The 23,853-nt window shown below is 40.2% G+C and overlaps 1 protein-coding gene across 3 annotated transcripts in view; it reads right to left on the bottom strand.

Moving 5' to 3' along the window:
* nbeal2 (neurobeachin-like 2) overlaps positions 1-23,853 on the bottom strand; it is a 223,152-nt gene that overhangs the window by 120,313 nt on the left and 78,986 nt on the right. For all 3 annotated transcript variants that reach the window (XM_073049239.1, XM_073049254.1, XM_073049245.1), the window contains exons 2-6: positions 23,214-23,308; positions 20,681-20,842; positions 8,480-8,561; positions 2,866-2,993; positions 317-399 (exon numbers count right to left, since the gene is read on the bottom strand). In XM_073049239.1, coding sequence (XP_072905340.1) covers positions 317-399; positions 2,866-2,993; positions 8,480-8,561; positions 20,681-20,842; positions 23,214-23,308 — 550 coding nt within the window. The remainder of the gene's footprint in view (positions 1-316; positions 400-2,865; positions 2,994-8,479; positions 8,562-20,680; positions 20,843-23,213; positions 23,309-23,853) is intronic.

Here is a 23,853-nt window from a genome sequence, read left to right as displayed (position 1 = left end):
CTGTCTTTCAGGAAACTGTACATCCTCCCCGTGACTTTTGCATTTGCTCTGGGTGCTCCGGTTTCCTACCACATCCCAAAGAAGTCTGCTTTAGTATGTCAGTTGGCCATATGTGTGTAATTGGATAGCACAGGCTCATTGGGCTGAAGGGCCTGCCTGATTCAGGGTTATAAGGTCAGTCAACATTCTGAAGCTGGTGAAGCCACCTCCTTCTGTTTGTGACAACGACTGTATATCACAGCCCCAGCACCCTTATTCTGACCAAACAATACCTTCTCAGCTATTTCCTTCGGTCAATACGACCTCTTCTACTTACCATGGAAGAATGGATTGAATTCCTGAGGTAAAACAGCTGGCGCAAACTTGTATTTACTCCTTTCCATCATACTGATAATCTCCCTGGAACCAAACAGGAGTGCAGAGTTAGGAATTTGGATAAACAGCCAAGCGATGCAGGCAGATCAATGACCCTGCTCACAGGCCTGCTGATGAAGGAAGGCTGTGGGTTAAGATTCCACCTCCTCACCAACCGTCAAAGCCACTATATTCTATTCCATCAACAAGAGCATGGCAGTTAATCCTTTGTAGCACTGACTTTATATCAAATCCAAGAGACAGGACAACAATGTGGCACTCCCAGCCCATTGGGGGATTTGATAGATCACTGTTTTAGTGAGGGAAGAACAAATACGTTTCAATGAACCCTTCAATCTCCTGAATTTTCTTTCCCTTTTGCAACAATTAGTAAGCATGTCTGAAAAGCAGAGGAGGAGGAAGAGAGGCAGTTCTGCTAGGGTTAGAGACTTTCACCCCACTATTTACCCAGCCTTGGTACACTTCACCTGATATCCTTACCAAACAAAACATTAATCTCACTCCAAAGACCTCAGCCTTTCCAGCAGGAGGAACAAGATTTCAGGATTTCCATGCATCAGGATAACTTCACGTTCATGTTTGTGAAGAAAAAGCTTTTCAGGATGTATATTGTATACATTTCTCTGACATTAAATTGGACCTTTGAACCTTTAAAATAGCCTCGCTATCTTAATAGTACCTCACTTATCAGCCCAGGAACGAGAGCTCGATTGGAACTGACATTAAAAGAAGTTTTTGTACCATTGTACATAAATAGTCATTCCAGTCAGTGCTGCTCGGTCAGGGGCCAGGCACAGTCCCCACCCTCCACTGGCATTCTCACCACAATGAATCACCCACAACACAGTGTGGAGAAGCTGTCTGTGAGGGCTGGGGCAAACCATGCAACCAGCCCACACTGCAGACTGGAATTCAGGATACAACTGGGCCAACCTGGTGAGCGTGGGCTGACAGTACTCACCACATGCAGAAAGACCAGCAGCCTCTCATCTATCTCACCACTTTGTTGGATGCAATGGAACTGAGCATTCTTGAGCTGGTGACCAGTGTGAAGTCTCTGGGCTTGAGAGAGCTATGCAAACATGCAAACGGACAGCAGCATCCATCAATTCCAACAGAGCTGATGAGAGAGTCTGTAGAATTTGCAGTAATACACACACACAATGCTGGAAGAACTCAGTGAGCTGGTCAGGCAGCATCTATGGAGGGGAATAAATAGTTGCATTTCGGGTCGAGATCTTTCATCAGGGCCCTTATCAGATCTTGATCTGAAAAGCTGAAGCCTGTGAGGTGTTAATGATCTGTGTCAGGCTCCTGGAACAGCAACTGGTCCCCAGGCAGCATGCAGCTTGAGCTAATTTTAACTATAGGATGGTACCTACACCAGAGTGTAGTCAATGAAGAGGGCTGCACTGAATCAGAGCTTTATAGAACTAAGCAAGGTACCTTTCTCCGGATTGCACACCAGAGGAATTAGTTTTCCAACAACTAACCTGTCAAAGCTGCTGATTATTTTTAACATCTTTGAAAGAACTTCAATTGCATGTATTTTCCCACTGAGCTCTGATTGAAAAAATCAATTTCTCCCCCAAACTGAAACACGATAACAACCATCTTCTAAGTCTGTACAGGTCACTTTGACCAGGATGAAATGCCTTGCATCCTCACACAATTTCTCTATCATGGTGCATGCCATGAAGTTATTTCCTGTGCATTTCAGAGGAACTTGGCCCATGATTTCTTAGGAAAACGTAAGTTTTTTTGTGATGGCTAGTGTGGTCTGCCAGATGTCAATTACTTCTCTGTCATCCCTCAGCAGAACCACCATGCCCACCCTTCTAACACACATCTGGCATGACTCCAACCACTAGCTCCCCACTAATTCTGACCCTAACTGTTCCTCCTCACCAAACCATAGATCCTCTTCACCCCACTCCTAGATGATGGATTGTGTGGCTGGTCACCCCAAGCCCCAAGTCCATGCTTGGAACAGAATATTTGGCAATCTCAAAAACTTCAGTTGTTTAGTTTAACACTTGCAGTGAGGGTCCTGGATTTTGTGCCTCCTCAACCTTTCAAACTCAAGAAACAACAAAGTCAGGAACAATTACTGTTCAGTTCTTTTTGCATTTGAATGATTGGTTACATGTGATTGTCTCAACTCTCAATTCAGGGTACCAAGAAAAACCAAAGGAAAAGGGTGATAAATGGGCAAAACAAATGAATTAAATAAGGATTTCACAGCGGACATGAAGGTGGCTTTCCAAAGCCAGTAATCAAAGGAAAGCGGAATTACAAAGCGAATTTCACTGGGTCACAGAGAGAGGTCTGACGAAAAGAGGAAGCAAGCATTTATTTGGAAGGGCTGGGCAGTCAGAGTTCTAAACTAACTTGGATTAACAGTATGAATGAAATGGAAGATTGTCAAGCACAGCATGAGAGAACATCTATTAATGAACAGAAAGTTGCATCCGCATTGCACCTACTTACCCGCCCAATTGTCGCCTCCAGATTTGATATGGATCGAAGAGGCATTCACACAAGTGCAGTGCATACACGGTCAGTTGTTCAACCTCTGAGGTGGCTGGTAAATGTCTCTTTTGTGTTTCATTCTTTAGCTAGGAAGAGAGAGGAATGAAATAAAAAAAATAAACAACTGGTAGCAGAAGACCATAATACATAGGGGCAGAATTAGGCCATTTGGCCCATTGAGTCTGCTCCGCCATTCCATCATGGCAGATTTATTATCCCCTCTTATTCTTCTGCCTTTGCCCCCTAACCAATAAAGAACAAATCAACCTCTGCTTTAAATATACCAAATGACTTGGCCTGTCAGTGGCAATGAATTCCACAGACTCATCTCCCTCTGACTAAAGAAATTCCTCCTCATCCCTGTTTTAAAGGAACATCCCTCCAGTCTGAGGTTGTGCCCCCTGGTTCTAGCCTCTGCCACAATGGGAAACATCCTCTCCACGCAGGCCTTTCACAAAAGTCTTTCTACAAAACATCTACATTGGTATTTTTAGAATTACATTCCTAAAATTGTAGGTTCAAGAGATGTGGGTGCCTGCACTGGGTTATGGAACATGCAAATAGTCATGGTAAGTTTTTGCATTCTAGCAATAAACATCAGTTATCATTTATGAAAAACATGTCATACAGCTCCCAATGACTCTGCTGGTGTCTATAATCCAACGGGTGACATTTCACATCTAACTTCATCAAAAATATTTCAATTTCTTTCTCATATTATCTTATGACACAGGAGCCCATTCCATCCCTCATCTATACCGTTTCTCAGAACATTCCCATGACATATCTTCTCTCTCTGTCTCTCTCTCTCTCACACACAAACACACATCGCTCACTCCAATTACCCCATTAACCCACCTACACCAGGGGCAAATCACAGCAGCTAGCTAAGCCACCAGAATATATTTTAGGATGCTGGGAAAAATAACAGAGTATCTAGAGGGAACTGCCCTCATACTGGGAGAATGAAGAATCTCCACATAGACTGACCGAAGAACAGGATTGAACCTGGGTTACTGCACCAGAATCATAAAGGCAATGCAGATATTGACACAGAAGGAAACCAACAACTCCTGAGGGAGCAATATCATTAGTCCCATTACTTCTTTCCTTATTTTCTCCAACCTTCCAAAACTCACTCTTTCTGAGATACTCATTAACTATCAACATTTCACTGATTTTGCCATTAACCTACACAAGGTCAAACACAAGGTAGTCAATTAACCCACCAGCATGTCTTGGGGATGTGGAATGAAAGTAGAGCTCCCAATGGAAACTAACTGGATCTTAGTGAGAACCTGCAGACTCTTCACAGACCTTCCAAATTCCGCTTAATGCTATCTTGCTTCAGATTGGATGGAAAGTTGGAGGAGAAATCACTAGGGGAGCTTCTATGCATCTACCATGCCTGCCTGAGAGATTGAGAGGTGCTTTTGAAGTCACCTGGACGAGTAACTGCCATGCACACAATGGCCACAATCTAGCAGAGGTAGAGAGAAATAATGAGAGAGGCTGAACGTTGAATTCTAACCACTCTCTGGTAAAGATGTTCCTCTTGAATTCCCTACTTGATTTCTTGGTGACTATCTTACATTTATGGATCCTAGCTCTGATCTTGCATAAACCTTTTTATATTTATTTTATCAAATATTATCATAATCTTAAGAGCACTATCATAGAAAGATAGAGGGTTATCATGGATGAGTGGGGCTACAGGATATGTTTCCATACTGTAAAGCCCTGAATATTCTATCCAGTCACACTTCTGATTTTTCCTTCTTTTCCCATATGTTTTACCTGTTTTCCATCTACTTTTGAATTTTAGGAATCCAAATTTAGAAATAAACCCTTGTTTCTATGTAGCCTCAGTACCCTGCACTGGTACTTAGGATCTGTGCATTGCCATCTCAAATCTTTTGGCTCATCCCCTCTTAGATACTTTTTCTAAGTACATTCTTCATACCGGATTGTTTCCTCTCACCAACACTGAAGTTCAGTGGGCACATAGAACCAGAATCAGATTTACTATCATTGATGTTGTCATGAAACTTCTTCTTTGGCAGCAGCACAGTGCAATACATAATGAATAAATAACAGTGCAAAAACAGAGCAAAAATAGTGAAGTGGTGTTCATGAGCTCAATGACTTTAGAAATATGGTGAGGAAGGGGAGGAAGCTGTTCCCAAGGATGCTCTTTATTGAGTATAGCTCGGCATTCAATGTTATTAACCCCCCCCAAAACGAATCAATTCTTCAATATCTTGGCCTCAATCTTATGCAACTGGATCCTCAATTTTCTCACTTGCAAACCCCAGTCAGTTTGGATTGGCAACAACATCTCCTCCACAATTTCCATCAGCACGGGTGCACCACAAGGCTATGTGCTTAGCGCCCTGCTCTACTTGCTTTATACTTCAGGTTTAGCACAGCTCCGATGCCGTATATGTTTGCTGACAACACCACTGTCGTAGGCCAAATCAAATATGATAATGAATCCACATATGGAAGTAAGTTTGAAAATCTGGCTGAGTAGTGCCACACCAACAACCTCTCGCTCAAGACCACGGAGATGCTTGTTGACTTCAGGAGGAGGAAGCCAGAGGTCCATCAGCCAGTTCCCATCGGGGGAACAAAGAGGGAGAGTGTCACAACTTTAAATTTCTCGGTGTTATCACTTCAGTGGATCTGTCTTGGTTTCAGCATGCTAGTGCCATTATGAAGAAAGCATAGCATCGCCTCGACTTCCTTAGACATTTGCAAAGATTTGGCATGACATCTATAACATTGACAAACTTCAGCAGATGTGTGGTGGAGAGTATATTGACTGACTGCATTACAGCCTGGTATGGAATGCCCTGGAACAAAAAGTCCTACTAAAAGTAATGCATATGGCCTAGCCCATCACAGGTAAAAGCCTCGCCACCATTGAGCACATCTACATAGAGAACTGTTATAGGAAAGGAGCATCCATCATCAAAGACCTCCACCACCCAGCCCATGCTCTCTTCTCACTGCTGCTTTGAGGAAGGTGGTACAGGAGCCTCAGGACCCACACCATCAGCTTCAGAACACTTATTAACCCTCAACCATCAGACTCTTGAACCAGTGGACATAACTTCACTCACCACATCACTGAACTATTTCCACAACCTATGGACTCACTTTCAAGGACTCTTCATCTCATATTCTCAATATTTATTGCTTATTTATGTATTATTTCTCTTTGTATTTTCACAGTTTGTTGTCTTTTGCATTTTGTTTTTTTTTTTGTCTGTCCATTTGGGTGAGGTCTTTCATCGATTCTATTGTGTTTCTTGGATTTACTGTGTATAAACAAATCTCAGTGTTGTATATGATGACATATACTCTATGTACTTCGATAATAAATTTACTTTGAACCTTGAACATCACAAATCTTCTCAAACTCCTAATGAAATATGGTCACTGGCATGCCTGCTACATAACTGCATCAATATGTTGGGCCCAGGATAGATCTTCAAAGATGTTGACACTCAGGAACTTGAAATTGCTCACCCTTTCCACTGCTGATCCTTTGATAAGGAAAGAGGTGTGTTCTCCCAACTTCCCTTTCCTGAAATCCACAATCAATTCCTAGCCCTTACTGCCATTGAGTGCAAGTTTTTATGTTGTGACATCACTCAACCAGCTGATCTAACTCACTCTGTAGGCCTCCTTGTCATCATCTGAGATTCTGCCAACAGTTGTGTCATCGGCAAATCTATAGATGGAGTTTGAGTAAGGAGAAAGTAGAGCAGTGGGCCAAGCATACATCCTTGATGTGCAGTTGTGTGGATTGTCAGTGAGGAGATGTTACTTCCAACTTACACTGATCGTAGTCCCCCAATGAGGAAGTCAAGGATCCAGTTGCAGAGAGAGATAGAGACCCAGGTTTTGAAACGTGTTGATTAGTTTTGAGGGGGTGACAGTGTTGAACACTGAGCTGTAATCAATGAACAGCAGTTTGATGTAGGTTTTGCTGTTGTCCGGGTGAGTGGAGAGCCAATGAGACTGCACCTGTTGTATTACTCTATCCTTATATCCTTTCTACAATTTTATTAACAACTTCCTTGATTTTGAAGTTTTCCTTTCATCACAGCCATAAATTGACCTCATCCATAAATGTACAAATAGTGCTTCTTGTTTGCAAGATCAGATTATTCACCATGTCAATACAGCACCATTCCTTTTATTTTGAACCCATCTAAACTCCTTCCCAAATTAACAATATTTCTGATGCAATCCTGTATTTATTGATGAACTTACAATGGCCCTGGTTCTCGCCTTGTATTTCTTTTGTTGATGAAGTGTATGTAGAATACTATTCCAAGCTGAAAATATGGCTTTAGTTTATCTGTCTTGTCTATTTCCTACAACAGTTACCATGCACTCATCTAAGCTGACAATGCCAATTCAGGTCCAAATAAGAAACAATTCACACGACAGCTGGGTTCATGCTGATCTTACTTGCAGATCAAGTAGACATAATATGGCAAATATTCAGATTGAGTACAACAATGGTTTCATTAAAGAAGTAAATGAAAATCACAAAATGCAATATATAGCAGAAAAATTATCTTGATGAAGGGTATTGTTATAATGAAGAATGGTTTGCCACAAATGGCTGCTTTAACAGTCCATTTTTTGTTCAAAAGAAATCAACGGTTGCTCCATGAATATTAATGGTCAGAAGGAACAATGAGAATTATTATGTCTGCTCAAGCATAGAAGATTAGGGGAAATTAATTGGAAAATTGGATCAGATAAGGAGAGATAAAATATGAGCAGGGAATGAGCATAAATAGTGATTTATGCTGAGACAAATAATGGCACAAAATCAATTGTTAATTTTCCTCTAACTGTCCTTGTTAATGTGTTGTAGATCACTGGTTGGAAAGCTGAGTAACTGATGCACATAATTGTAGAATCAAAACATCTACAAAATGAAACAAAACAAAGCTATTTATGTGTGCTCTGATACTAGATCTTTTCTTATTGGATCTATCATTTGAGGTATAATTTTAATGGGCAAGTTAGTAAATGCAGACTTGTCTTTATCCATTTTGATTCCTGGCTCATGGATTATACATGACAAGCTCCGAATTAGGCTCCTGTTATGAAGAAAGGTATGAGAAAGGTAAAAGAAAGTTAGTGTTAACTTCAGTTCTTTGGGATTTATTTGGAAAACTTTTCCTTTCATGCAGAACTGCCTGGGGAAATTAATCAACATTTTCCTGTGTCATCTACTGCCTGAGAAAACTGAGGAAAGCATACTACTCAGATCCCAACACTACATATTCCAGTAGCCATTCCCAGGGAGGAAATTCTGCACCTTTATCCTCACTCTACTGCTCTGAGCAGACAAGAATAGAAATGATTACAGTGATATGTGTTCGAGTCTGCACAGACCCAGTTGATCATTGACAAGAGAACATCTGCAGATGCTGGAAATCCAAGCATTTGATCATTTTTCAGATTCTAAAATAAAATTAATTACAAGTTTTCAAAATGAAGCAAAATAGTTCCCTTCTTAAGCCAAAGAAAGAGGGCTCACCTCAGATGTGCACCCAGCCAACAGGTTAATAACCTCCAGAATGAAGGTTGGAGTGATTTTTGCTTCAATATTTTCAAAATTTCTGTTTGAAGGAAGAAACATATCCAGTTATTAGATATCTTGGGCCAAGGTTCAGTCACACAGAAGTAGATTATAGAACTGAATCCAATCAAGAGTTTCAGATAATTTACAAGCTGAATGATGGACACCATAGAGATACAGTAACCTGCAACACTAGAGCAAGGTATATGTTGTGTAGCTGAATGCAAGTACTCTTGGATGCAAACCAGTAATTTGTTCCTGTTAAAATTCTTTCATTGTTCACAAGCATAAAATCATTCCTGATCCACTGCAACTGGGCATCTTAATATCAAAGGCAATTTTACTTTGAAAAGCTTTCTTGATGCACATTAGAATGATAATCTGGCTCAGCTTTATTAATTCAGTTGAAATTGAGCATACACATTGTGCAGTCAGCTAAATACAACTGTTAATAAGCATGTTCTTAGTGGTCTCCTGTCACTGACTCAGAAAGTACAGGGGTCATGTTGTATTTCTGAGGCATGAACACAAAAAAAATCTAAAATGAGATCTCACTGCAGTACTAAATACTGTGCATTCTACAACGTCAGAGCTGCCATTTGTAAATTGAAATCACTTAGATGTATAAAGATGGCATACTTTGAAAACATTCCTTTTTGTTATTCTGGTGAACTCATACCCATTCACAAACACAATGGTAATAAATAGCCTTGTCATCATTATACTGTTATATCTGGGACCTTTGTGTGAACCAGTTACGTTGTGTGATTGCTGTTTTCTGGTGCGTTTCTAGAGTTGTAAAAGTTCAAGTATTTAAATGGGGTTTTTATTAGAAAATAGTTTGAGAAGTCCTGGAGCAGATTATTTTCTATTCAGCTTTCTGGTCTAGTTCAGGAAAATAGGAAAAATAATAAATCTCTTGAAAGAGGTTATTTGAGTGCAAGGAAGACTGCCTGTGCTGACCTGATTTTCTGCCTAGTCCCATCTACATGCAGCCCTCCACACTCCCCTCATCCATGCATCTATCCAAAATTCTCTTAAAAATTGCAATTGACACGGCTTTCACCATCTCTGCTGGCAGCTCATTTCACACTCACATCACCCTTTAAATCAGTGGTTCCCAACATGGGGCGTATGCCCCACAGGGGGGTAATTTGATTTTTAAGGGGGGCAATTCGAGAATGAGTTATTAACAGTGAATTTTTTCTAGTAAGTCTGTGTGAGTATGAGTGTGTGTGCGAGTTAATACATATGTGTATATACAGTATGCATACATAAAAATACTTGTGTGTATGTACATGTGTAATTGCGTATGTACTGTATATATAGTGTATCACCATCATTACAACCATCAAATGGCTTTCATAATTAAATTAATGAATTGACTGATGTAGGAAGGAACGAATGAACAAGTCCAAACGCGTAAGAAACTCGTACGAGGTCGCGCCAATGCTGCTTTTTGCAGTAGCTTTCGGTTCTTGGTGGTGTGAAGGTGTGTACATTGCGTCATCTCTTTTAAACGGTGTATCTGTCTTTGTATGCTGTAGAAACAAATCAGCATTGTTTTATTTATTTATTATTATTATTTTAATATCACTTAATGTTCTTTTTTTTAACAATTTCTTAGTAATTTCTTCCTCAGAACTTTAACAGTCCTTTGGTTCTTTTATTTTTCTCTTTCATGAATGCCATGTTCTTTGGAAGCTTGTTTAAACCAAGTTAATGGTCTTTTAGGCTTCCTCCAGGTGAATAGGAGTTCACTTTTTGAATAATAAGAATTATGTATCACCACAAGGGGCATCAGGATTTTAGAGGTGATTAGGTAGGGCATGGCCAAAAAAAGGTTGGGAACCACTGCTTTAAATGAAGAAGTTCTGCCTCAGATTCCCCTGAAATAATTCTTCAATATTTCACCTTTCACCCTTTAGTACAATTGCAGAATTCTGAGATAGGGATTGCAAATTAATTTCTCGTCAGATCAAACTAACAGGAAAATAGATCGGACACAGAGAAAGCCCGAATGGCAAATCGGTTTTCAGAGAGCCTTTGCCAATGAAGCCAGAAAACCTGAAGTTAAATGCCCTTTTGTGTGCTTCCATAATTTTGGAAGTACTCAGAAAACTGGCGTGGATCAGAGAAAAAGGCTAGATAAAGGAATTAAAAAGGTTGGTATTTCATAATCAAAGTAGTAATAGGACAAGGGGCTTTTACTTTTAATAAGGGGCTGCCCAGGGGTGTGATGTCCAAGTGTGAAACAACATATCTTCCCTCCATGTTGCCGTTGTCAACTCCAAATACCTCACCTTCCTGTTTTGATGTTGAAACTATCCTGAATCTGGTATACCATCTATACAGAGACCAAGACTATCAGCAGAAGTCAGAGACTTTGTCATTCTAAGGAAGTGACTCACTTTTGTCCCCCGATGGATCCTCCATCACTGAAACGGCACAGGCAAAACACAGGAGAGTGAACTTTCCACTTACATATTAGTGAACAAAAACTCGACATCAACCAAAACAAAACTGCTTGCTTGAACATTCCATTTCCTCCACCATCTCAGAAAACATCACCACAATTTAACAAAGTATTTTTGAAAAAATCTCCAAACTGCTAACTTCCAACATCTGGAAAGACAACGGCAACAGTTTTTCCTCATCACACTGCCTTCCCTCTTTGAAAAGGATGAGGGAGTGGTGGTAGACATTATTCTCGTGTACCTTAAAAGGTCTTTGACAAGGTCCCACATGGTAGTCTGCTCTGAAAGATGAAATGATATATGATCCAGGGTGAGCTAACCAATTGGATACAAAAATCAGTGAGATAGGAAAGGTCAGAGGGTGATATTGGACAGTTGATATGGAGGTTGGAGGCCTATCTCCAGTGATGTGCCACAGAGACTGACGCTGGGTCCTCTGTTGCTTTGTCATATTTCTTAACAATTTGGATGGAGATGTAAATGCACAACTAGCAAGTTTACAGATGACACTGAAATTGGTTGTTTAGTGGACAGTGAAGAAGGTTGTCTAACTGCATTTAGATCAAATGGGAAAATAGGGAAAGGATTGGCAAATGGAATTAACTCAGACAGCTGTGAAGTCTTGCATTTTGGGAAATTAATGCTGGAAGAAGATACACAATTCATTACAGGACCGTGGAGACTAGTGTTAGAACAGAGGTTATAGATGAAAGCAGACAAAGTGGTGAAGAGGGTGTATGGCACCCTTTTCTTCATCAAACAGGACAATTGGGACATCACACCACAACTGTGCAAGACATTGGTGAGAATACACCAGGGACACTGCATGTACACTTCCCATCACCTGGGTGTAAAAGGAATGGGATTAAGCTGGAGAAGTTCAGAAAAAAAAAATCACAAGTATGTTGCTGTGACTGAAGGGCTTGAGTTACAAGAAGAGATTGGATAGGATCGGACTGATTTCCCAGGAGGGAAGAAAGCCGAGCAGTGCCCCTAATGGAAATTTATAAAATCATGAGGGGCATAGAAAATGTGGATATTCTGTCTATTTACCAGGGTAGGGGAAAGGTTTATGGTGAGAGGGGAAAGATTTAAAAGGGACTTGAGAAGTAGTTTTTGTCCCCACAGGGTGCGGTAGATGTGTGTGTCTATATTTTTTAGTGTGTGTATTTTGTACATTTCAGTTTGCTGATTGGCTTCCTCTGTTGGTTTGACCTCTGCAGCTGTGTACTTGTCTCTGACATTGTGCTCACTTCAGAATAGGAGCAACAGACAACCATTTGACTTGTTCCTGTGACTCTTTGACAGCTGGCAACTAGGTTCATCAGGAACAGATTAATCAGATTAATCTTCAGGTGTCTGCCTATATGTATCTTGCTGTGACCCTTCGCATATGAGCATCTCTGATGAGAACCATCACTTTTACCAGTGGATTTGGGCGATTCCAAGGTACCATTGTGGAGTCTTATTTTCACTCACAGGTTTAGCAACACTAATGCTTTCAGTCAAAATGGCTTTTTGTTACTGTGAAACATTCCCTTCTTCAGTTGCTGCCTCCCTACTCTCTCCTCCAAGTGAAGCGGCAATGAGGTGGGTCAAGCATGAAGTTGAAGATGCATCAACAGCCCTGCTGGTGCAAAGCTAATTGGAGGGTGAGAAGAGAAATGGTATTGAACCTTCAGGTAGCTAAAATAATATTGGTACAGTTATATCTTCAAGGGCTCTTTTCCCCCAGAGATCTCAGCGGAACCCTTGATAAGCTGGATGATTTTGTAGAATTGATAGATCATAGAGTTGTACAGCATAGTAACAGGTCACAAGGCCCATGGTCACTATGTCGACTAGTGGACATCCATCTATATTACTCCCATCTGTCAGCACCTTGCGTGGCCCAAGTGCTTCACGTGCCTGTTTGCATGCTTTGTAAGGAATGAAAGTGACTCTGCTTCCACCTCTCTCTCAGGCAGTGTATTCCAGCTACTCATCACTCTCTGCGTGTAAAAGGTTCCCCTCAGATCCCCTCTTACCCCTTAGCTTCATTCCTATAGTTTTATCTATGTCAAATATGATGACAATTTCCCCGCAGTCCACCCTATCTTACCCTTCATAATTTTCTCTACCTTAATCATGTCCCTTTTTAACCTCCTTGTCTCCAGGGAAAGTAGGCCTAGCTACTCCAATTACTTTACGTAATTAAAATGTTCCATCCCCAGCAAAATCCTATTGAACATCCTCTGTACCCTCTTCAGCACCATCACGTCCTTCCTACAGTGTGGTTACCAGAACTGCACACAGCTCTGCAGCTGACACTTCATCCATGCTATATAATGTTTGAGAATTATCTCCCTATTTTTTTTATTCAGTGCCCTGATTAATGAAAGCTAGCATTGCATTTACCTTCTGAACTACAGTACATTGTCTACCTGCACAGTCACCTTGAAGGATCTTTGCACTTTTTCTTCTGTTCCTCATAACTCATTTGGACCCATTCATGGTGCATGTCCTAACCCCAAAATTATTATACCTCATATTATTCAGGATGAAATTCCACCTGCCATTTCTTAACCCATTTCACCAATACGTTGTTATCATGATGTAGTCCAAGGCTATTCTCCACCACCATCAACATCTCCACCAAACTTTGTATCATCTGCAAAGTTATTAGAGGAGATGTTTGATGAAATTACAATACAAAATCTCTCAATTAAAACTAAAGTGAACTATGGCATTTTATATGAAAGTGACTCCTCTGGTGTTCCACGCACAGTGGAGACTCATTACAACACTTCAAATGGAGGCTGCTCAGGAGATTTAGTTTCCATACTGACGTGACCATGGGACATTCACATCTGCATCAGCCAATCATAAGACAATGGGCTATGTTAATAGGCCTGCATTAGAGCAGTCATCAGACACCAGCCAAGTTATTTTGTCACTTGGCACATCAGGTGTGGTTTTAGTCATATTTGTTCTATCAATAGTTAGGAGTCAGTCCTCACAACACCTAACAAGAGAACGTCTCTTGTTAGAGAAAATTTGCAGATGCTGGAAATCCAAGCAACACACACAAAATGCTGAAGGAAATCTGCAGCATCAATGGCCGGACCAGGCAGTATCTACGGAAAAGAGTACAGTCGACGTTTCGGGCCGAGATCCTTCAGCAGGACTGGAGAAAAGAAATCTGAGGAGTAAAATTAAGCCCTCACCTTTCAACTCTACTCCTCATCTTGTTTTCGCCAGTCCTGCTGAAGGGTCTCAGCTTGAAATGTCAACTGTTTACTCTTTTCCATAGATGCTGCCTGGTCTGCTGAGTTCCTCCAGCATTTTATGTGTTCCTCACAACACCAAGTTTGGTTCCTGTGACGGAAATGCTACACCTGCCCATTTACTTCCTCCCCTACTTCAATTCATGGGTCACCAACAGTCCTTCCAGGTGAGACAACACTTCATCTGTGAATCTGTTGGGATCATCTATTGTATCTGGTGCTTCCAATGCAGCCTTCACTACGTTGGTGAGACCCGCCGTAAATTGGGGGACCGCTTTGTTGAGCACCTCCGCTCCACCTGCTTAAAGCGGAATATTCTGGTGGCCAACCATTTTAATTCCTATCCCCCCATTCCTGTTCTGACATACCAGTCCATGGCCTCCTCTTTTGTCATGATGAGGCCATTGCTGGGGTGGAGGAGCAATACTTCATATTCCACCTGGGTAGCCTCCAAACTGATGGCACGAAAATTGATTTCTCCTTCTGGTAATGATTTTCCTCTTACCTCTTCTCCTCATTTACCTATCACTTTCCTCAGTGCTCCTCTTTCTTTCCTTTCACCCAGGGTCCTCTTTCCTTTCCTACCAGGTTCCTTGTTCTCCAGTCCTGGCTTCACCTACCATCTTCTAGCTAGTCCTCCTTCCCCTCCACCCACCTTTTTATTCTGGCATCTTCCCCCATCATTTCCAGTTCTGAAGAAGGGTCAGCCTGAAACATCAACTATATATTCATTTCAATAGCTGCTGCCTGACTTGCTGAGTTTTTCCAAAATCGTGTGTGTTGCTCTGGATTTCCAGCATCTGCAGAATCTCTTGTGTTAATAATTTTGGTTATTCAGGTTTCCTTTCCTCAAAAACTTTTAGACCATCCACCTGTATTACTTTATACCAGCAAAGGTGTAACATTCAGAAGAGATTTAACAGTTATAGTACAGCTGTTGTAAAATATATAATAATTCAATGGAACCATTGTCAGACTCAAAATAGCAAAGTAAATTATGTCTTGAAGCTATTGAAATTGTATTGAATTATCCCGTTATTTTTGTTCTAAAGGGTGTAGAAACTCGGTGCACTTTGGAGTTCCGAGCGATTCCACTGAGACGGTCTCCAGGAGAATTCGTGTCTGAATAAAGCCCTTTATATCCACCAGATGCAGCGTCTCCAATGACTCAGTTCCAAGTTCCACAATGCCAGCTTTGCACCACTTCAAGAAATCCATGTCATTTTTTGTCAAATGCTGGTTGATAATTGGCTCATCAATGTGCACTAAAATGGATTGAAATCAGATATTGGCGTTGTCCAACAGCGGGAGTTTCCATCTGAAATATTGTGATGGATTTCTGCATTCTATAGAATTATTTGCAGATAAAATGCCATAGTTCCCATCATTTTTTTTAAACTTGAGAGTTATGTTATTCAGTAAGTCGGGCGGAAGACATGACAATTGATGGGAGCTGTGGATAGTGTGAAGGGTAGCTTTAGGCTGAAGGGTGATATCAGTGTCTTGCGGAAATAGGAAGAGGAAATGGACTTTAATCCTGATTAATGTTTAACATTGGGAGCATTAATGATGTTGCGAATGATAGGGTCAAAAGAGTATTGAGTAACGGAGGGATTTTGTGCACAAGTCTAGTCTTTCCAGCATTTCCTGTTTCAGATTCCAAAATTTACAGTGATGTAAGATTTCCAAATAAAAGACATGGGATTTGGTAGGTGAGTTTGCAATTGCAAATTGCCCCTGGCATGCAGCTGAATGGTAGAATTTATTGGGCTGGAGTGGGGGGCGGTGGCGAGTTGATGGTAGTGTAGACTCAGCAGGTCATAAAAGGTCTAAGTTTGTGCTGTACAACAGCCATTTTCAGGGCTACAGTATAATGATGTCTTAGGGCTACAGTATTAGGTCATTTTGCTCTACACTATTGGCCATCTGCATACATGGACACCTCTGCGTCAATCCTTTATCAATATTTGGCCAACACACAGATTCCTTGGTGATGATTTTTATGTTGTTGATTCTAGTGTCTGGCAGGTAGTGAGTCAATCATTTACTCAAGTGTACATGGAATGACTACTCCATGTTCCTATTTAAAACACCCTTAATTAGTTGATAATTCAAGCCTACCAATTCAGAATTTCTACAAAACCTCAATTGGACATTTGTCACTAGTTTATCCTTCAAATGACATTCATAAACTTTCCTGAAATGCATTTTTCTGAATTGCAAGCTAATTAGCTTTTCACTGAAAAACACTGTCAAGTGTGAAAACTTACTAATAGAAACATAGAAAACCTACAGCATGTGGCAGAACATCAGCCTGTGGAGTAAAACCTTCTGTAAAATCAACTTCTGATCTTGTTCCCCTTCTTGTCTGTTATCACCAACCACCCACCAATGTAGTCCATCTAGGAGGAGCTCAAGACAGCAAGTGATTGCAGCTTGCCATAGACTTTCAAACTTGTCAAGAGTCTAAAGACTAATGTTGTTTCACCCTAAGGGTAAATGACTGATCTGCATGTCATATTTATCCTTTTCCATAACAGAACAGTCAGTTACTAGATAAATATGCATCTTTTCTAGGAATCATAACTAAGCTTAGAGGCCTGTTGGCTCACACTACTGCTTGCAATAGAGATGTTATTGAAGATAAAGTTTGTGTTATCAGTGGTTGTAGGACTATACAGATTCACTTTCTGATAACTTGTAAGACATGTGTTTCCCTGTGCTGTTACCATGAAGGAATCTTGGTGAGAAACATTAAAATTTCCCCTCTCCCAGTTAATGCAACTTGATTTGCCAAAGCCTCTAGCATTACAGTTTGGATTTTCACACCTGCATTTTTGACTCCTACTCTATAGGATATGCACCTAAGACTACACTCTTGTTTTTTTTAAATTTATTTGGAGATATAGCGCAAAACAGGCCCTTCCAGCCCAACAATCTACCTTGCACAGCAACTCAGCTATTTAAACACTAGCCTAATAACAGGACAATTTACAATGACCAATTAGCCTATTAACTGAACTGAGTGAGGAAACTGGAACATCTGGAGGAAACCCACGCAGTCACAGGGAGAATGTTTAAACAACGCTGGAACTGAAATCCAAATTCTATTGCCCTAAACTGTAATAGCGTCGTGCTAACCGCTACAATATTGTGGCGTCCCTCTTGCCTAGGTTGTGCTTACGAGCTACTGCTATTTATTCTTCCTTTGAAATAAACGACATAAACTTCTTAAAGAATAGTTGGGTTACAAATGATTGCTGGTACACCTTGTTTCTAGACTGAAGTTGTCTTTTGATTCAGGTTATGTTACATTTGCAACAGCCAAAGAATGGAATTCCCTGGAAACCTTGACTTCAGGGAAGTTATAATTCAGCATTCCATATCAGACGATAGGATTTTAGTGCCTAACTGCTTCATCTGGATCCTTTCAACTTAGAGCTCACATAAGATTGTTTCTAGCTGCACAATCCAAAAAGTCCTTACAGTTACAGTACTTTGATACGACTTTATGTGTGATGGTTTCTCTCAGCTTTTAATTGCATGTGCCAGATTTATAGCTCTTTGCTAGCTCAAATTGCTGTGGGTTGAAATCTGCTTTCAACTTCTGAATTACCTCTGCAAGTGAGATATCTGCCACTTTCTGCAGAACTGCTAGGTTAGCAAGTGTGCAACACACTTCAGAGTCTACTTCATTAAGTTATGTTGCTTTTCTTCCTTTTCATCAAGATCCCATTTAATGGCTACACATTTCAAGCACCATCTCAAGTATATTATTGGCTTTGAAATCACAGGTCTTGAGTTCAGTGGCATAGTGCTAAATGAATTGATCTAATCCCGGAGACCTCAGCAAAATGAATAAAAGTTTATGATGGGGAGATCAATCCTTCAGGGTCAGTTTTCTAATGCAGAGTCCACGAAGTAAGATCACTTCTCTTAGAGACTAGATATGGACTTTTAAAAAATAACTTATCCAATCTCACCACCAACTGTAACAAAACCCAAGACATATTTTGTGTACTTACAGTACCCATTACAGGATGCAGGATCTTCAAATAAGATTGCTTACTTCATTGAATTCTTACAAGGAAGCTTGAGATGAAAAACATTTTCCTTTTAGTCCTCTTAAAACCTTTTTGAGCATAACTTCAATCATACTTGTGGGTTGTTCTTAATGGAAATGATGATAACCCAACCAAACCAATGGGAAATTGTGATCTGATCAAATGCTTGTTTTTAATTTGCAGTGATCTTCACATTGAACTCCATTAAAAAACAATCTTCAGTAATTAAGCAACCAATGCCACCCTAAAGCAGAACCTGACAGCATTGAGGGCCAGGAGACGAGTGTCAGCTTGACATCCAAGTCAGAACTAATAAATATCATCTCTTGGCAGACAAAGCACCTGAAATCCACCAACCCACTTATGTTAAACCAACCTCCCCAATATTTGACATTTACACACTTGGGGAAAATATTCTATCCACCCCATCTTACCTCTCATAATTTTATATATGCTGTTTGGTCGCTTCTCAGCCTCTGATGCTCCAGAGAAAACCATCTAAGTTTATTCTACCACTCCATATAATTAACATTATCCAATCCAGACACCATCCTGATAAACCTCTCGTGTCCCTTCACACTTGACATCCTTCCGGTTATACTGAAACCAGAACTGGACACTTCTAATGTGGCTGAAACAAAGTTTGTACACAGCTGTAACCTGACTTGCCAAGTTTCATACTCAGTGTCCTTATCTATGCCATATGCCTTTTTTAAAAAAACTACTTGGGTTGCAACTTTCAGGGAGCTATGGGCCTGCATTTCATCAACATACAGATCATCCAGATCATTTATATAGATTAAGAACAGAGGCACCTCTTAGCCCTCATAGTTCCCTGTTGAAGTTCTTTCCAGCTTCCTTTTGGGGCCTTATCTGATTTTAGCTCTCTAAACTTTACATATGGTTCCCTTTGTTTTTGACTAAACTTACAGCAGCTCTTGTTATCCAACGTTCCTGAACCTTCCCATTGTCAGCACGAGGACTGCAGTCGTAATCCTTACCACCTCCACTTAGGAACTAGGAAAATAGGCAGTAAATTTCAAGCAGTGACTCTAAAACCAGACTATAGATAAAACTGCAGATTAATTCCAGAGTTCTGCATCCAAGCTCAGAGTTCATTTTATTATTCAGTGAATCTCAGTAATGGTAAACATGTGTGACTGTTGAGCTAGTCTCAGTGCCTACCAAATCTAGTACAGTTTCTCTGTCCCACAGCAGCAATTTCTGAGTTCTGTATAATTCAATAGTACTGTCCCAGCCTCATATATATATTAGTGGATTCTGGTTAATTGGTCCATCAGTTAATCTGGCATCTGCGTATTTGGGACAATGCTTAAAGGAAAAAGAACCATGAAAATAGCTGGGATTCCCCTTTATTTGGAACACTATGCCACTTAATTGGGAAAGGATACTGCTGTTGAACAGTTTTTAAACAGGCATCAGCTGCGTGCACTTGCATGACCATTAGACACTGCACTGTGCTTGGAGTGATAAGTTTTTAAATAGCATCAGTTGAGCGTGTTTGTTTTCAAAAAGCAGTGACTGACAGTTGACTTCTGTCACTGACAGTTGGTGAGAAGTAAGCAGTGAGAGAATTCAGAATTGTTTTGCTCATTGAAGTTTCAAGCATTCAGACTTTGGGATGTTAGAAATGGCTGGGAGTGAAAATAAAACGGTTTCACTACTTCAAATTAGAAGCTATGGAGAATAAAGGCATCAGCAATCATCTTGAATGCTACAATGAAGATTTGGAGGATGCAATTGTCGACAATGTTATATGAAGGCAGATACTAGGTGTCTGCTATGATTTTGCTCATTTACAGTCAAAAGAACGCAACACAGTTGAATTCCTCTCTTCATAAATATTAAGAACTGATAACACAGTTTTATAGGACTGAAATAGCATTGATAGTGTTCGAATTTGTTTTGTATTTCATTTAAAAACATTATTTGTTACTTAGTTGGTCTTTTTTATACCTTTTTAACTATTTTCATGAAACTTCAGCTAATTGGGGTATCCGTTTAATTGGGCCAAAATGTACTGCTCCTGATGAGCCCCAATTAACCGGCATCCACTGTATTTACTAACGAACACCAAAAGAACAATTTAATCAGTCTTTTATCTCATCTGTATATGTAGGTCCATTCCTCTATTTAAGGGCAGTTTGAGGAGATACTTGGCTCAACTTTCACCTCATTTCAATTCATGGAGAAGGTTTTGATGCAGATTTTCATCTTTTCTTTTGCTTGACTGCCAAAATATTTCATAGCTCAATCCTTGGCTGAAAAACAAATTAACCAAAATCCAAAAAAGCAAAGGATAATTTAGAAAATGATGATAATAGCATGCACCTGCAGATTATAATGAGGAACTTTATCAGGAGGAGTGCTTGTCCAAGGCCTGCCTCAGCCTCCTCAGTCGATAATCTCTGTACACATTGACTCAATTGATGGCTCAGAACTTGCAGCACATTGCCTGGCAACAGTGGAATCTCAGCAGTCATCTCTTCAGGCCTAAAAGTGACAAGAAAATACAGAGGATTGAAACCATAGTAACGAAACATAAATCAGATCAAGCCTTGAGCAAGAAACGTGCTGCCCTCCCCTTCTATGAAGCAAAACGTGATATCATTTACTGTGTTTCTTTTAAATCAGTTCAGAGGTTCCACAACTGCTTAGTTTTTAAAAAAGTAAACGTACTACACAGCTACTCTTGCAATCATAAATACAAAAGTAAGAGCAAGCTCCAACTAAGTGTTTTTTCAAAATACTGGAATACACAAGCCCTTGTAAAGGTCACCTCAAATCTCTTCTAACCTGTTTTAATTGATTAAGCTGTGTCACTTGTCACTTATTCTCCCAAATTAGTTCTTAGCACTCTCTAAAAATTTAAGACAATTTAACAAGGCACCCAAGTGCAGTATTGAGGAAGAACTGCATCATTGGGGTGAAATACTTTCTGCACGATGTCAAACCAAACCTCCATCAACTGTCTCAGCTGGATTCAAAAATTTCCCATCTTATTTTGAAATGGAATGATGAAGTTATACCTGCTACCCCACCTATTTTTATCATTAATAAATATGTCTGATTGGATCTTGCTGTGTGCAATCTGGTCACCATTTTTATTACAACTGTGAGTACACTGCAAAGGAGTTCATTGGCTTTTCATTGGGGATGGCCTGAGGTAATGAAAGGTGGAGTGTGAATTTAAAAGTCACTTTAATTGAATTGTTGAGAGGAGACAAGTTGTGAATGAAATGAGGGTCAGAAACTTCCAAAAAAAAACACCAGGAAAACCAGAAGAAAATGTCCAATACTTTAGAAGGGATATTAATGCAAGCATGCTCCCTTGGTTTTAGTGCCCTTTACATACCTTCTCACAACTTTAGAAGAGGACTGGACAAACAAAACGCAGCAAATGCAAGAACAAAATAAGATACGGAATTTCAATTTATAGGACTGGTGTATAATACCGGGACAAGAAGAATTATGAGCATCATTCAAAATTGAGCAGCTTGTTCTTTGTCATTTTTAGTTAGAACGACTGTATGAGAGACCTGGAATTCTATGACTATGGAGCTGAGGCAGGACTTAGTTCCCATACACACTCCCTCCATAGCAATCCTTGTCCATCCAGGTCCTCAGGGCTCACTAATATCTGGCTTTTGGCCCAGAGATTCCACAGTATTGGTAGGCATGGTTCTACTTAACTTTGAGGTACAGTACACATAGGCACCAGTTTACCCTTATAACATTAGGATGCAGTGGTGGCAAATGACGATCTGTCACTGTGCAACTCTGGACTACATGAAAGATATACAGGACATCTAGGCAGTCATTTAGGTAGGCAAGTTATAAAAGAATATGGAGCCTAGAGTGCCAGAATGGCCAAAAATGCTGGCGTGGCCATGACATGATGGGTCAAAGGGACCGTTTATGTGCTGTTCGATTCTATGATTACAGGTGATACACCATATAACACTTCAGTAATTTTATTGCAAGTGGCATTAACTATAACTTCAAGGTGCTCTTTTAAAGATCTGTTACAGGCTCATGGTTTTTTTTTATCATTTGAGGAATGATCATCCTTTCCCCATCCATCTCCAACTTTAATTTTATTAGTGGCAGAAACCTATCCACACACAAAATGCTGGTGGAACGCTGCAGGTCAGGCAGCATCTATGGAAATCAATTAAGAGTTGATGTTTTGGGCTGAGACCCCTCATCAGGACTGGAAAGAAAGGTGGGGTGGGGAGATGCCAGAACTTGAGCTTGAGGAATTGCTAGATAAAGTAAAGTGACTACTGTCAGTGTATAGGGAAGAAAAACATCTAGCTTCCTGACTTTTGATCTCCTTACCTCCCATCAAGAGGAAGATGTGAACAGCAAACTTTTTCAAATAAACAAAATATAAAGTATTATTCTTTTTTCTGAAAGCTTTGGAATGGTGCCTTTAGAAGTTTACATTTGCTTCAGGTAAAGTCCTAGTGACTTGATTTTGATTGGAGCAGTGAGCAGGCAGCAAGAACAATGACAACATAACTGCACACAGATCATTTTAGTCATGTGTGGTACAGATGCAATATATTTTTCATAAGGGTCTCTAGGAAGTAGATTGGATTGTAAAGCTAGTCCACTCTACAGAAAGATATTGTGCTTCCAAGCTGGAAAATACTTGCAATCAATCCTGTTATTCATTAATTGTAAATGCGGGTTACTTATACTGTGGCTCTGAAGATAATACCATTTTGATCAAATCTAAAGCTAAATAGTCCTTTTGTATTTGGGTTGCTGACTCTGTTCTGGGGAAAGAGGCTGCTACGTTGAAAATGTGGCTGCATTCATGAAATGGGGAGAAATGCAATGCACGTGGTGAATTTACCTTCGCTGAAGTGGCTCAAAGGAGCTGATGTCAATAATTCGCTCAAATGATGTGACGAAAGCTTCAAGCCATTGCTGAAGATAGTGAGGATCCTTCTGTAAATAAAGAAGAAGAATTATTAATTCCAGCAAATCCTCAGGGCTTTGAATCTCACTCAGAATTTTGAGCGGAGCTCATACAGAAAGCAGGTCACTAAACTGCATGCTTTCTTCCCGAGGAAGACTCTTAGCTTCAGTCTGTTTTGTTGCTGTCAAGATTTTGTTTGCAGTGGAACTTGATCATTTGACATCATCTTGCTCGCCCAATGGCCTTTGTGCTGCAGGCCTTTTCCATGTAGTCGGGAGTCTCATTTTAAATTTGCCATTCTGCTCAATCAAAACTATTTAGCTGGCTTGGGTACATGTGAATGAATAATCACAATGTTCTTGAATTTCTGGGCCAAGGAACTGTCTGGATTCACAAAGAGCAAAGGCGGCATCCAGATGCAGTGACACTTCACTTGAACTCTTTTTGTTGTCCTCAAGAGCAGAACACACAATGCTACCCCACAACAAAAAGGAAAGTGCTACAGCTATTTGTTAGACCATTATCGAATTTCAAAGTCATCCATACCATTCCCTTCTGGATATTTTTGTTAACA

This window comes from Hemitrygon akajei, chromosome 1 (assembly GCF_048418815.1).
Source record: "Hemitrygon akajei chromosome 1, sHemAka1.3, whole genome shotgun sequence".
In the NCBI taxonomy this organism is placed as follows: Eukaryota; Metazoa; Chordata; class Chondrichthyes; order Myliobatiformes; family Dasyatidae; genus Hemitrygon; species Hemitrygon akajei.
The sequence above is the reverse complement of the archived record's forward strand: the minus strand, read 5'-3'. Positions and strand labels throughout refer to the sequence as shown.